At 44.0% G+C, this 15,568-nt stretch overlaps 1 protein-coding gene across 1 annotated transcript in view; it reads left to right on the plus strand.

The window, feature by feature from the left end:
* INPP5B (inositol polyphosphate-5-phosphatase B) overlaps window positions 1-15,568 on the plus strand; it is a 47,637-nt gene that overhangs the window by 16,211 nt on the left and 15,858 nt on the right. Inside the window, 5 exon segments of the mRNA XM_047082579.1 lie at window positions 10,663-10,759; window positions 12,460-12,627; window positions 13,756-13,857; window positions 14,652-14,766; window positions 15,127-15,243. Of these exon segments, the coding sequence (XP_046938535.1) occupies window positions 10,663-10,759; window positions 12,460-12,627; window positions 13,756-13,857; window positions 14,652-14,766; window positions 15,127-15,243 (599 nt within the window).

The raw sequence follows: 15,568 nt of genomic DNA on the forward strand, positions 1-15,568 counted from the left end.
GGGAACAAAGACATTGGTGACTGACCAGCTCTTGGGGCCCTGGGACGAGAGGTGTGGGTGGATGGCAGGGTTGCAGACTAGGCTGGCGGGGACAGGGCTGGTACAGATGACAAAGGGGGAGCTCAGGGAGAGGGCCCTAGGTCAAACCGCACCTTCACCTGGGCCCCCGCCGTGCACAGAACTTCCTTGTGGAAATGCAGACAGTAGGCGGTGGCAGGATTAAGTTCTGGCAGAGCTGGACAGCTCCATTTGGAGCGAACTGTGGTGGCCGATGATTCTTGAAGAGAAGGAGTGTGACCTAGGTCTGCATTTGTCCACTGTGGTAGCCGCATGTGGCTATTAACATTTAACTTAGGTGAATAAAATACAAAATCCAGTTTCCCGTTCACTCTAGAAACATTTCAGGTGTCTCAGTGTGGCCAGTGGCAGCAAAGCTGTAGAACCTTTCAGTCATCACAGAAAGTTCTCTTGGACAGCACTGGTCTGTATATGGGAGCATCTGCAAATAACTAGGGCACCTGCAGGGGGAAACAGAGCAACAGGAGGAGACAGAAGGAGCCACTGAATTAAGAAATAATGTTCCTGGGAGAAAAAAGGAAAATAAAGAATGCTGCTGCTTTCGTACAGGTCTCCAAAGAAGTAGGGTACTTGTATTTGGGTCTGGATTTTTTTTTTTCCTTGTGTCATGTCCTGTTTTGGAAAAAGCCCCAACCCCAGGTCATTAATAGGCCTGGCTACAAGATGTTGGCATCAAGACCTTGCCTCTTGTCTTTGTTTTGTAGCTCTGGGCCTTCAACAGGTCCGGTTTGGCTTTTAGAGCACCTTTTGCCCTTGAAGTGAGGGAGAGCCTCCAGTTAGCCACAGGGAGAGAAGACAGCAGTCGCGTACAGCAAATACACTGTTGTCTCTGATCGGCGGAAGAGGCCAAAGCTAGAGAAATTGGGTAACTTGCCCAAGGTCAAACGACTAATGAGTGGCAGGGTCCAAATTGGAACCTGGGTCTTTGATTTCAAAACCCATGATAAATGTGCCTACAATAAAAGACACATTGTAGCTGCTTTTGAAAGTGCCTATAAGCAAAAAGCAAAAGAGGTCCTACCGTTGAGAAATGATTTCTGTTGACATTTTGGTTTCTACCCTTCCAGGATACGTATGTGTACGTATGTGTCTGTAAAATTTATCGATATATTTATAAGCTTGTGTTATAGATGGACATAGACACACACTCTAGTCCTTTTTGATGTGTGTAGATAACAGCAGGCCATGCTCTTAACTACCGTCTTCAATCCCTTATTAGCAGTTCTGAAGTCCTAAAAGCTCCAAAGACTAAAAAAAAAAATTGTATAAGTTTGGCCCAAGCCCACTTTGGCAGCAAGACTCGCTTGAACTGACATGAGACTATTTATAGGCTTTATTTATCCCCCCACACTTTACTACTCATACGTCGCACTGTGGAAATATCAAAGTGTTTGATTCCTCAGTGTTGCCTCAGACTCTGCTGGGGGGTGTTGTATTATATACAGCATAGGTCACATATTAGCTTTTTAAGATCCCCCAAATTCTGAATTCCAAAGTACGCTTGGCCCCAAGTGTACAAGTGTTCGAGATCAGAATCGTGGATCCGTGTTAGGCACTACTGCTGCTTGAGCTAAGGAAGGAGCCTCCAGGGGCAGTGTTGTCTGTTTAGCCAGGCATGGGAGAAGGGTTTTGGTCCTGTAAACTATACAGTGCAATGCACAGGATTTGCAAGAAAAGCAAAACACTTCAGCAGTTCTATACATCCAGACCAAGCTGTTACCATGGTTGACCTACTTACTAGGTAGCCTCTTACAGGGAAATGGTTTCAATTGTAGGTGTGAAAGGTGGTCATCAAGTAAGCACCCAGAAATGACAGTGAGCTTGATCTCTGCCCTGTGGCTCTTTGTTCACTGTGTGTTTACTCACTGCCTAATATGTTCCATAAATTGTGGTAAGCCCAGGTCCACAGAGGAAAAAACATCAGCCCCTGCTCCCAAGGAGCTTGTGGTCTAGCTAAAGAAGTAAGACAAAAAGAGGTGAATACAGTGGCGGTTCTATTAGATAAATGTCTTGATTGAGGCAAGCACTAGCTGTATGAAAATACAAGGAGAGGACCAGTAGAAGACCTTTTGAAGGGGGTGAACACTGAGCAGAGTCTGAAAGGATGATGTCTACCACACAAAGGTGGGATTGAGGACTGGTTAGGATCAGGGGTGGGGTGAGGAGACAGCATCTAAAGAGAAATCGTGGGGCACCTGCATGGCTCAGTCAGTTAAGTGTTCGACTTCGGCTCAGGTCACAATCTCAGGGTTGGTGAATTCGAGCCCCACATCAGGCTCTGTGCTGACAGCTCAGAGCCTGGAGCCTGCTTCAGATTCTGTGTGTGTCTCTCTCTCTATCCCTCCCCTTCTTGCGCTCTGTTTCTCTCTCTCTTCAGAAATAAATAAACATTAAAAATAATAAAAATAATAATAAAGAGAGAAATCGTTTTGGTGTGACTGGATGGGGGTGGTGGGAGATGGGGCTGGAAAGGGGGTCTGGGTGAATTACAAAGTTCCTTGTGTGTAATACTCATAGGTTTGGGGTTGATTCGATAGTTGATAGAAATTATTGTGGGAGGGGCGCCTTAGTGGCTCAGTTGGTTGAGCATGAGACTCTTGATTTTAGCTCAGATCATGATCTCACAGTTCGTGGGTTTGAGCCCCAAGTAACTGCTTGGGATTCTCTCTCTCCCTCTCTCTCTCTTCTTTCCGGCTCACGCATGCACACTCTCTCTGTCCAAATAAATAAACTTTAAAAAGAAAAAGAAGTTATTAGGGGATTTAAGGCACAGCAATGACCTCAGATTTATGTTTTCTTCTAGATGGTGGCAGAATGGACTGGAGGGGGGGTTGTGATGGAGGCAGGGAAATCATTGAATGTGCTTTCCAGAAATTGTAAGGGCCTAATCTCGGGCATGACAGTAGGGATAGGGAAGAGGGTCAGGTATAAAAATATTTAGGAGAGAGGATTTATAGGACTTAGTGAATGAACATGGGAAGAAAGGAAAAACCCAGATGTCATCTGTTAGATTGGGTGACAAAGGATTGGAGGTCTGAGGTTGGAAAAAGGCAGAGTAGGAGTAGGGAAGCAGAAGAGGAGGAAGAAACAGGAAGCTGTGGTTGAGAAGGAGCCAGGGGGCTGGGTGATGGTAAATTTGGTAAAGAGCTGCTGATAGCCAGCCGCCGTGCCAGATCCAGGGGAGAAGAGATCCCGAGAAGACTGTTCTGTGGCTGGAAATCCCCCAGGTCACGCCTTAAACTTTCCACTCGTAGAGTGAAGAATGAAGATGTTCTGGTCGTCGCTGGGCTGGTTCCTGCGGCAGACATGGTGATGTAGGCCTGCAGGGCGATTTTCCAGTACACTGCCCACTCATGGACAGAAGCTGAATCCATAGGGACGAACCACCTGTCCCCAGGAGATGTTCTTCCAGTCTGGCCCTTCCTAGGAACTTACGAAGCCTTTACTAGGAAGCCCCAAAACAAGATCCTGAGTCCTTAGCACTGACATGCAGAAGCAGAGCTCTAACCCATATTCCTTAATTTGCCTTTGCTCATTGTAAAGTATAAAGATATTTATACTGAAGTGCCTGCTTTATAAGTGAAGAAACTAAGACCCAAAGAGAAGAGGGAACTTGTCACACAGGAAGATAATGGTACAGCTAGGCTTCAGCTTAAGTTTCCGGATACTTGCATGCATTTAACACATCGAGTACCCACTCTGCTGCAGGTGCTGTTCCAGGTCCCCAGGAAATCGCATAAAGACAAAGCCCCTGCCTTGCAGAGCACTTACGTTTTAGTGGGGATAGCCTCCGATAAACTGATGAATACTCACAAGATATAATGTCAAATGGTATTGGTACTAAAGGGAAAAATTTCACAAGATTGTGGTTCCCAGACTGTGTGCTGAGGTATCTGGGGCTCTGTGGTGAATTCACAGGGACACTGTGGGACTTGTAAAAGTTCGAAAGTCAGCACATAGATACTTGAGGTCTGTTCTAGCTCCAGGTAGTTTACAGTTTCAACATTAGATGGTGCCGCATTCCTTCTGAGGACATTGTATCAAAAGGAAGGTGATGGGGCGCCTGGGTGGCTCAGTTGGTTAAGCGTCCGACTTCGGCTCAGGTCACGATCTCGCGGTCCGTGAGTTCGAGCCCCGAGTCAGGCTCTGGGCTGATGGCTCAGAGCCTGGAGCCTGCTTCCAATTCTGTGTCTGCCTCTCTCTCTGCCCCTCCCCCATTCATGCTCTGTGTCTCTGTGTCCCAAAAACAAAATAAAACGTTAAAAAAAAATTTTTTTTAAAAAAAAAAGGAAGGTGAAGCTGGGTTTTTGGTGGTTGCTGTCATCAAAAGCAAGTAGGGGCCTGGGGGGCTCAGGTGGTTAAGTGACCGACTCTCGATTTTGGCTCAGGTCACAATCTTATGAGTTCAAGCCCCACACCAGGCTCTGGGCTGACAGCATGGAGCCTGCTTGGGATTCTCTCTCTTCCTTTCTCTCTGTGCGTGTGCCCTCTCTCAAAATTAGTAAACTAAAAAACAAAAAATACAGGGGTCAGTTGACCATCCAACTTCAGTTCGGGTCATGATTTCATGGTTCATGAGTGAGTTGGGCTCTGCACTGTCAGTGCAGAGTCTGCTTGGGATTCTCTCTCTCTGCCCCTCCCCTATTCTCTCTCTCTCTCTCTCTCTCTCTCTCTCTCTCTCTCTTAAAATAAATAAACTTAAAAAAAACTACCATGCAAAAATCAGTGTGGCACGTTGTACGTGGTGTCCAATCGGATTCCAAAGTTTGAGAGGTTGGTTGTACGTACCCAGTAGGCACGCACATCTCGTTAGTAGGTAATTGTGGTTATTTAAAATGAAACAAATAGTATTTTTTCCTTCTATTTATGTGTATTCGTTTTCAAACTGCTACTTAAGTTGTTAGGCCTTAAATACTTAGTAATTTATTTGGCCCTAACTACTTGAACAGCTCTATTAGGTATTTCTTTTGGCCTAGAGGCTCTTTGAAAAAAATCACTGCGACAGGAAGGGTGCTGTGAACAGAGGAAGTTTAGGAAGTTCTGGAGAAAGGGGATAGAGTGATGTGGGTGGCAGGGTGGTAGAGAGAGCGTCAGCCTCCTGATGTCTGAGCAGAGGCAGGAATGAAATGGAGTGAGTAATGTGGAGGTCTGAAGGAGAAGCATTCCAGGCAGAGGGACCAGCAAGATCAAAGTCCCTGAGTTGGGAATGAGCCTGACATGTTCTAGGAACAGCAGAAAAGGAAATGGACCCAGAGCAGACCGGGTGACGTAGAGCACAGTGGATGAGGCCAGAGAGGTGTGAGGGCCAGGTTAGGTAAGGAGCTAGAGCTCTGCTGAAAGATCTAGGTTGGAGTATGGAAATTTGGGAGTGGTCAGCATGTAGGTGGTTTTTAAAACTGAGACTGAGAGGCACCTGGGTGGCTCAGTCCATTAAGTGTCCGACTTCGGCTCATGATTTCATGGCTTGTGGGTTCCCATATCAGGCTCTGCATTGTCAGTGTGGAGCCTGCTTGGGATTCTCTCTCTCTCTCTCTCTCTCTCTCTCTCTCTCTCTCTCTCAAAATAAATAATAAATAACCTTCAAATAAAAAATAAGACTCTGAAACTGAGATCACCTAGCTGGGAAAGAGTGTAGCTGGAGAAGCGGTCATGCCAGGACCTAGCCTGGATTCATTCCTGGGGGTGGGGGTGGGGTGCATGGAGAAAAGAGGAGCCTTCAGAAAGTAAAGTGTGTGTGTGTGTGGGGGGGGGGGAAGGAGTGGTTTCTATCAAGTGCTGCCGAAGAGAGGTTGAAGTGAGCTTAGCTGAAAACCGGGGAACTGACCACTGGATTTGGCGACATGAATGAAGCGTATCAGTAACCTTAACACAGCAGTTTCAGGGGGAGCCGTGGGGAGTCATGCTCTACCTCCTTGAAGGTAGAGTGTTCACCTACAGTATTTGAAATTCTTCAGAGCAGATTTGTCTTTTCCTCTCCACTTATTTTTTTATTCAGTTAGTTGTAGCGCTATGGACTGATGGCTGTTTCTTTTATACTTTGAATTATAATCCAGTATTGTTGCTCACACTGTTCCAGCTGTGACCATTGGAGCTCTTTCAGTTGGCTCCTGTGTTCACTTGACATACTCCCCTCATTGTGGGTGTTTTAATTTAATTTAATTTATTTTTTTAAATGTTTATTTTTTTTTTTTTTGAGAGAGAGAGAGAGAGAGGGAGGGAAGGAGAGAGACAGAGGTTACGAAGCAGGCTCCCCACTGACAGAGAGCCGACGTGGGGCTCGAACCCATGAACTGTGAGATCATGACCTGTGCCGAAGTCAGACGCTTAACTCACTGAGCCACCCAGGTGCCCCTGTTTTGTTTTGTTTTGTTTTGTTTTGTTTTGTTTTGTTTTTTTGAGTGCTTTCTTGTTTTCTGGCACTACAAAATGCTCCATCTTGTATATTTCCTACCCCAGACCTAAGATAACCATATCTCAAGGAGCCTTGGTTCCTTTTATTGGCGAATAAATGGTATTAGAAACCAGGATCTGGGTATTAAAGAGTGGTCCTTGCTACTTACTGGTGGGTCCTTGCTTCTAGGCCCTCTTAGCTGACGGAGCAAGGAAATGTATGTGTGTATACTTACACGTGTGTGCCTCTGTATTTCTGCATGTAACCATATGGATGTATGTTAGGTAAACATGAACTCATGCTGATATCTCCAGCTCTAATCCAGTACCACATGGATCATTCTAGTCTCTTCCCCTTCCAGGTTTATCTGGAACCTCTTTATCCCTACAATGAGATACCCAACTCCTGCAATCCACTACCCGTTTTCTTTCTTTCTTTTTTTTCTTCTTTTTTAAGTTTATTTATTTATTTTGAGAGAGAGAGAGAGAGACAGAGACAGAGAGAAATTCCCAAGCAGGCCCTGCAGTGTCAGCATGACGGGGCTTAAACCCACAAACTGTGAGATCATGACCTGAGCCAAAATCAAGAGTTGGATGCTCAACCAACTAAGCCATCCAGGCACCCCTCCTCTGTCTGTCTTCTTAAGTGTTAAATTCCAGGATCCAGGTATAGTGACTTCACAATTGTTAACCCATATCCCCGTGGGAAACAGCATTTCAGCTAGAGTATAGTGCTTGCATACAGTTCATTTTGCCTTTAGTCTTAGAGGTTCCACTAATTTCCAAAGTTACTTAGGTCAGCACTTTTTTCTTCTGTCCTCTTCATTGAGGCTGTTCATACATTTGTAATATAGTTAGATACTTTGTCATTTCCTGTATTTTACTCCAGGATCCCCTGACCTCCAAAATGATTTTTTAAATTTGCATACATTAAAGTTCACTCTTTGTGCTATAGTTCTATGAGTTTTGAAGCCTATAGATAGTGTCATGTATCCATCATCACAGTTTCTTACAGAATAGTTTCACTGACCCAAAAAGTCCCCTGTGCTTCCCTCACTTAATCCTTATGCCCCCACTGAACACTTGGCGACCACTGATCTATTTACCATCTCTAGAGTTTTGCCTTAACCGTGATGTGATATAAGTGGAATCCTACAGTGTGTAACCTTTTCAGAATGGCTTCTTTCACTTAGCAATATGTGTTTAAGATTCATTCATGTCTTTTGGTGATTTGGTGACCCCTTATTTTTTATTGCCGAATAATATTTCATTATACGAGTACCATAGTTTGTTTATCCAGTCACCTGTTGAAGGACATCTTGGTTGCTTTCAGCTTTTGATGAATATGAATAAAGCTGCCGTAAACATTTATGTGCAGGTTTTTATATGGACATAAAACTTCAAATCATAAGTATCTAGGAGTGGGATTGCTGGATCATATGGTTGAGGCTACGTTTAGCTTTGTAAGAAACTACCAAGCTGCTTGCAGAGTGGCTGTACCTTTTTCCATTCCCACAACCAGTGCATGAGAGTTCCTCCTGCTCCACATCCTTGCCAGCAATTGGTAGAGTCAGCTTTTTGGTTTTCAACCATTCTAATAGGTGTCCCCGTATGCCATTCACTAAGTCAAGTACCTTGGCTGTCTAAGCTTTAGAGTTCAATGAGAGTAAAGCAAGAGAGGTAGGATACAGTGGGGGATTTGGGTCTCAGAGATAACTAGCTAACCATGGGGTCATAGAAGTCTAGAAACAACCTGTTGTAGTTTCCTTTCTTACTTTTGTTGTATGCCGAACACAATGGGAAGATGACCTGAAACATTCCAAAAGAACACTACAGACTTGAGCTTAGATGTTACGTATTTATATAAGACACATAGGGGATCCATATTCACCCAGTATTTTCTTTTGAATTGTTGAGTGATTGAACTGCTTGTGTGCTGGCTGGTATGCTGGATGATGGGGATGCAATGATGAATAAATCAGACATAGTTGTGTCCCCAGTAAGCTCACAGTCTAACCAGGGGGAGAAACAGTTATAATACACAGCAATTTAGGCTATAATGAAAGACGTACGGGGAGCTGTGGGAACACCAGTGGAAGGGCATCTGACCTTATCTAGGAGTCAGAGATGGTGACATCTTAGAAGAAGTGACCTCAGCTCCCTCTCTCTCTGCCCCTCCCCTGCTCACTCTCTGTCTCTCTCTGTCTCAATAATAAATAAACGTTAAAAAAAAAAAAAAAAAGAAAAAAGAAGAAGTGACCTTGGAGATGTGGTCCATAGCAGGGCTTGGCTAAGTACAGGTCATGGGCCCAATCCAGCTCACTGCCTGCTTTGTACAGCCTGTGAGCTAAGAATAGTTTTTATAGTTTTAAATGTCTGAAAAGAATTAGAAGAGAATAATTTTTTGTGACATTTAAAAATTATATAATCCTCAGATTTCGATGTCTATAAATAAAGTTTTATTGGAACAAAGCCCTGCTTATGGCTCCATTTACCTTATGCCAGCAGGGTCGAATAGTTGTGATGGAGACTGTACAGCCTGCAGATCCTCGGCCATTTACACTCTGCCCTTTGCAGAAAAGTTTGCCAGTCCCTGGCCCCAGGATGGGTAGGAGTAAGCCTTGTAAAGCAGAATGAGGAAGAAGGAAGTGGGTTTCTGATGGGATCATGGTATAACTGCAGTAACTTTAATATACTTAGACTGTGGCAGTCCGGGGGGCAGGGAGCCAGAGGACTGTGGTGAAAGATGCAGGTGGACAGGTGGGCAGGAATCAGACCAGAAGGAGACTTGGCAGCCATATTGGGAGGTTTGGGTTTATCCAATGGGAAGCTTTTAAAAGATTTAAGTGATGTGATTAGCCTTCCTTTAAAAAAAAAAAAAAATCCTCTTGCCACAGTGTAGAGTTTGGGTCAGAGATGGAGGGGTGAGAAAGGAGGCCAGGAGACTATTAATCAGGTTTTTGAAGTCATTCCAGGGAGATGCTGGTAACATCGAGCTAGTAGGGTGACATTGGAATATATTGATTTGAGAGGCCTTTAGGAGGCAAAATTGAAAGGCCTTAGGAATTGATTGGAGGTACTGAAATGTAATTATTTTCATGTTTCAAATTGTGTGTGTGTGTATGTGTGTGTTTTCGACTCTGAAGTTTGTTTTTTTCTGGTTCCTGTGAATGCATGGTTGAAAATCCATGTTTAGTAATAGTCTTCAGGGCAAAATTCTTTCGTGATGTTTCATCCCTCCAGTGCTCCTGGTAACTTGTGTGTTGAAGCAGCATCTTTCCGTGGCTTCTCCATTGCTGTTTTCTGTTGACAAGAGATTTGGCTTTTTACTTATTTATTTTCTAAGTAGGCTCCACACCCAGCGTGGAGCCCAGCATGGGGCTTGAACTCACGACCCTGAGAACAACACCTGAGCTGAGATCAAGAGTCTGACACTTAACCGACTGAGCCACACAGGCATCCCACAGATTGGGCTTTTAAGGAGCCAAGAAACTGTTGGCAGATTAATTTTCCTTTTCAGGTTTATCTTGGTTTAACAACTGTGTCAAAGTATTTATTAATTGAAAGTCCTTGGTTTGCTGTTTGGTTTTGAGGCAATTTGTTAACAATGACAAGTGCTTCCCATTCTCTAGAGCACTTAGACCCTTTCCAGTGTTAGATCTCTGACCCTTGCCTCTTTCCTCCTTGAAGTTCCACTTGGAGTAAATGGAGTGATATCACTATCTTATATTTCATAATATGCTGTGTGGCTTCCAAAGTTCTTACATGTCAACTATTTGATCCCTACAGTAAACCTGTGAAAAGAGCAGGGTAGGTCAAGTCACTGACATTAAGAGAGATTGAAGCCTTGCCCAAAGTCAAGAGGTCAGTAAATAGTAGAGCTGGTGATGGAGCTTAGGTCTGCAGATTTCAAAGTTTTATTTTTTCTGTAATGCACTCTTGTCTCTAGGAAAAGGGAGTCAGACCAGTGGGATATTTATGTTTTCAGAAGTAAAGAATCTCTGGATGAAATGCTTGTTTTTTCTCCCTCTCTCTGTGCTCTGGGAGCTTCACTCAGACACCAGCACAGACCTTTCCTGTGCTTTCAAGAAGTATGTGGACAACCAGTGATTCCTAGACTACAATTTGAGAAGTGGGGGGTCTGTATATTAAAGTATATGTAAGTGTGTTTTCATTCCCTCCCCCTCCCCTTAGGTGTTTTTGACTTTGATGATTCAAGGTCAGATGGGAAAGGCATGCTTGTGGACCAAAGCTCTTGGGGTCAGGATACAGCAGACAACTTGCTCACAAGGTAATGCACTCTCCCTTCATTTGTGTCTCTTAGGGCCACAATTTTCCTCATTTTAGAACTGAGACCATTACTGTGCATGATGTAAGTTGTCCCAGGGTGGCTGGCTTAACCAGTGGTTAAGTGGTTAACAAGGGGTTGGACACTTCCTGAGCATTTACTGTGTGTGCCCTGCACTGTGCTTTTACCTGGATTATCTTATTTTAGCCTAAGACATAGGTTCCATTATTTTCTCTGTTTTACAACTACAGAAACAGGTGAAGAAGAGACTTTATAGAATGTTCCCAAGATCCAGACCTAGCAAGTAGCCCATCTAGAGTTTGAAAGTGGCAGTATAACCCTACCTTAGAAATGTAGAAGATTAGAAACATTTTCATTTCTCCTTCCCATTCTTTTAGGAGTTTCCGGACTCTGAAGATACTTTTTTCCGCTTTTATGTTCTCTTCTTTTTTTCTGACATGCTATTATATTTAGCCTGTACACCAGTGCCCCCTGCTGATTGTAGCCGGAATCTCATCTGGTCAAGATAGATTAAAAACTTGTTTTGGTCAGTATTTTAATTATGCACTGAAGCAGTAGCCAACAATCCCTGAACTTTATTTTTGTTTGAGTTTTATTTATTTTTTTTAAGTAATCTCTATATCCAACATGGGGCTTGAACTCACGACTCCAAGATCAAGAGTGGTGCACTCCACTGACTAAGCTAGCCAGGCACTCCTGGAATCCCTGAATTTTAAATGATAGGTAGATCTGTCATTCTCAGCTCACTTATAATTAGTATGTACTTGATACAATACCAGATACTTGTAGCTATTTATTCAGTGTCAGAAGTTGTTGTGGGTGCTTTGTATATCTTAATTCATTAAGTAATCATCAGCAAAAATTTCTGTGCTGTTATTAGGATTATGTTAGATAAATGTATCAAATTTTAAATTTTGCTTAACTTAAAATTTTTTTTGATGTTTGTTTATTTTTGAGAGAGAGAGAGAGAGAGAGAGCGAGCGCAAGCGGGGGAGGGGCAGAGAGAGGAGACACAGAGTCCAAAGTAGGCTCCGGGCTCTGTGCTGACAGCTTAGAGTCTGACACGGGGCTCAAACTCACGAACTGTGAGATCATGACCTGAGCTGAAGTCAGATGCTTAACCGACTGAGCCACCCAGGTGCCTCTATTTTGCTTAACTTTAAATGTTGGCATTTGAATAATTTTTAGTATGACTGTTAAAACTGCACAAATAAAAATGAAATACAGATTTTCTTGTTCTCCTCTTATTTCTAATTATTCCTGTGGAATAGAGATACAGTAGAATTGTCAAGTCAAAGGATCTGGATAGTTTTATAGTTTCTTTACATGAAGCATTAGGGTCTAGAAAGAGCACCGTCAAATCTGGGTTCTAATCCATACTCTGCGACCATCCAACTGTGTGGACCATTGATGATGCTAGGTCTCATTTTTCTTATTTGAAAAAGGAAGGGATTAGATCAGTATGTCTTCAAGGTCCCCCCTGATCTGAGATCTCTATCAGAAAATCTCTGGACCAATGTGCTATATGATTGACAACATGTAAGTTTATTTAATTGCACATAGAAATAGTGTTGTCTTAGTAAATGCATTTAACTTTGGAAACTTCTAGCTTTATGTTCATGTATTTTGTCATGGGGAGACTCATCAGAATATGATAAATTTCTGTTTCTTTGTTTTTCTAGACAGAATAAATCCAAGTCTGACATCATTAACATGGTTCGCTCCTCCACTATCACAGTATCAGACAAGGCTCATATTTTATCAATTCAGAAGTTCGGACTGCGAGATACAATAGTGAAATCACATCTGGTGCAGAGAGAAGAGGATTATACCTATATCCAGAACTTCAGGTAGCTAACTGGGTGGACTGTTTTCAAAGCAAGGTGATCTCTCAGCTCTCTGGAATGTAAGCACTTCCCCCCAACCCCCCGTATCCTGGATTTGGAAGTAAATCCTTCTGCAGAGTCTCTCCCATCATTTTCGAAATGATCATTTCCTTTCGCTCTTCACTAGTAGGCATTTATTCTTGTGCCTTTTCTGGCCAGGTATGGTGGTAGGTGTGGTAGAGCGGAAGTGACACAACTTGCAAATAGTTACAGCAATGTTTGAAGAGACATAGGGGCCAGAACAAGGAATGATATCCTGAAATTTGCGTATCTCTTGGTCATTCCAGGCCTTTGAGTGTATATTTATTTAGTTTTGAGAGAGTGAAAGCATGTATGCATTGAAGACAGTCCTTTCTTTGTTTATATGTTTATTTGTTTTTGAGAGAGAGAGAGCCCGTGTGCGAGGGAGGGACAGAGAGAGAGAGAGGGAGACAGAGGGTCCAAAGCAGGCTCTGCGTTGAAAGCAGAGAGCCCCGTGTAGGGCTCCAACTCACAAAGCACAAGATCATGACCTGAGCCGAAGTCAGACACTTAACTAACTGAGCCATCCGGGTGGCCCTGAAGAAAGTCCTTTAAGTTGAAGTTAGTGAATTGAAGTTAGTGTTTGGTAATCTTTTTAGACAAGATTACTGGAAGTGAAATGAGTAGGGGTTGCAGGATTCTGCTAGATCTTTTTAAATCCGTGCACTGGGACTATAAACACAAGGTAACATTGCTTCCAGGTATATGAAGAGTCACTTATTGTGAACACTGCTGTTGCTTTCCTTCTGAAAGTAACAAGGTACTTCCCCCCCACTCCCCCCCAGTTCCCTAGCATACACAGGATGAAGAATCGTTTTGTGGATTATGGCTCTCTAATGTGTTTCAAAGCTAACAGGAATGTTCAGAGTAGGCCTGTCCTGTTTGAAGTCCTCATAAAAGCACCAAAGTCACCCTTTGGTGCCACAGTTGTTGGTCTAAGTTAGATGTGACATTTCTTGTCTTCGAATTCCACCCCAAAGAGACTGAAACTGGGCAAAGTCAGCATAAGATGCTTTCCCCTGTCACGTCCATAGTCCTCCCAAGTGACTCATCAGTTCTCTTTGTTGACAGGTTTTTTGTGGGAACGTACAATGTGAATGGCCAGTCCCCCAAAGAATGCCTCCGGCCCTGGTTAAGCCATGGCATTGAGGCCCCAGATGTGTACTGTGTAGGGTGAGTGCCTCTCTTCTCGGTTGCCTCTACATCTCGAGAAAGTACAGCTGGGGTTGAAGGGACAGGGACATGAATGTATAACTGCGTTTTCGCAGCAGGTGAAGGGATTGAAAAATGAGCATGTGCTTAATAACAGCTGCTTCTCTGTTTGATGTTCTTACTCGTGGTAAACAAATTTCCGGCACCATTAAAGTGATGTGCTTGGCATTTAAATGCTATTATTTAATTGTTAGTGCAACCCTCCTGTTAAAATCACTACACCTTGAATTGACTTTCATCACTTACACATTCAACATTTTGTCAGTCATAAAGTAAAGATCTCTTTTTGCCAGGGAAGGAAGGGTAGCTTTTTTAAAAGCGCCATCAGTCATTTTTTTCCCCCTCCATACTTCTGTATTCTTACCACTGTCCTGGGCACTATGGATGGGGTGGGGGCAGCAAAGAAGCCTGCATAGTAAAGTGGGAAGGGCCTAGAATTTGGAATTTATATAGACGCAGGCGTGGCCCCCAGTTTGCCATTCGGTGCTTGTGTGAAATAGCGGTCTCGGCTGTGAAATGGAGATGCTTCTAACTGCTTCACAGGCTGGTTACAGAGAGGAAATGGGTGGCTGCCCATGAAAGTGCTGGTGGTTCCTTAGCACTTAGTCCCTTGGCTTCAAGTGTTTATTTTTCTCCCCTCTCGAGGGCCCTGCAGTTCAGCTGGAGAGCCAGGACACGTGCATCTAAACCAATCTGAGGACGGGTTGTCTCGCACACTAACCTTTCTCTGTCTGACCGCTTGCTGCTTATAATAGGTTCCAGGAGCTTGACCTGAGTAAGGAGGCCTTTTTCTTCCATGATACCCCAAAGGAAGAAGAGTGGTTTAAAGCTGTATCAGAAGGTCTTCATCCAGATGCCAAATACGCAAAGGTAAGAGAGGGGCCAGTGACCTTTAATTTTATGTTGCCACGCAGGGAAATTCAAAGACCGTTTTGGACTTTTCCTGTGACCTTTATCAAAAGCCAGTCCTAATTATTTCAGTTCCAAGTCCTCCAGAAGAGGCGCTGTGGGTAGGAAAGACGCAGGCCTTGGCGCTGGCAGGCTGTCCAGGTTATCACGTAGCATGTTCAGTGAGCTGAACAGGTGATCACCCTGTGTCCTGTTCGGAAGAAGGAGACGCATTAGCACCCTGAGCCAACCAACTTCAAGACTCCTTTTCCTCTGGGACATTTATTCCCGTTTTCGACTGTGTTTCATGCTGTGACTTGAATGTTTGGCTCTGTTGTCCAGGTGAAGCTCATCCGACTGGTCGGGATTATGCTGCTGTTGTACGTCAAACAGGAACACGCGGCGCACATCTCCGAGGTGGAAGCTGAGACCGTGGGGACAGGAATCATGGGGAGGATGGTGAGGTTTTGGTCGGTATGCTTGGCACACCGGTGGCCTTGACCCGTAAGGTTTTGACACTGCGTGTCCTGATACCATGACTGCATGCACCCCAGTTGGATGGTGCTGGTATGACAAGATGAACGGGGCGTTCAAGCACGGCTAGATGGAGCGGACCGCTCAGAGGTCGGATTTCAGTGAACTCACCCCATTCAGTTGACTTACCCCATTAGCACGTATCCCTGTGTCCGCTCCACGCCGGAGCCTCTAGTTGACCTGCCCCTTCCGCCCATGAAATATGTTGCAGAGACGCTGTTGGGAAACCAAGATAAAGAAAGAGCGCCAG

Source organism: Lynx rufus, unplaced genomic scaffold (genome assembly GCF_022079265.1).
Source record: "Lynx rufus isolate CCGP_SWC_20201006 ecotype Redwood Valley unplaced genomic scaffold, mLynRuf1.p SCAF_2, whole genome shotgun sequence".
Classification (NCBI taxonomy): domain Eukaryota; kingdom Metazoa; phylum Chordata; class Mammalia; order Carnivora; family Felidae; genus Lynx; species Lynx rufus.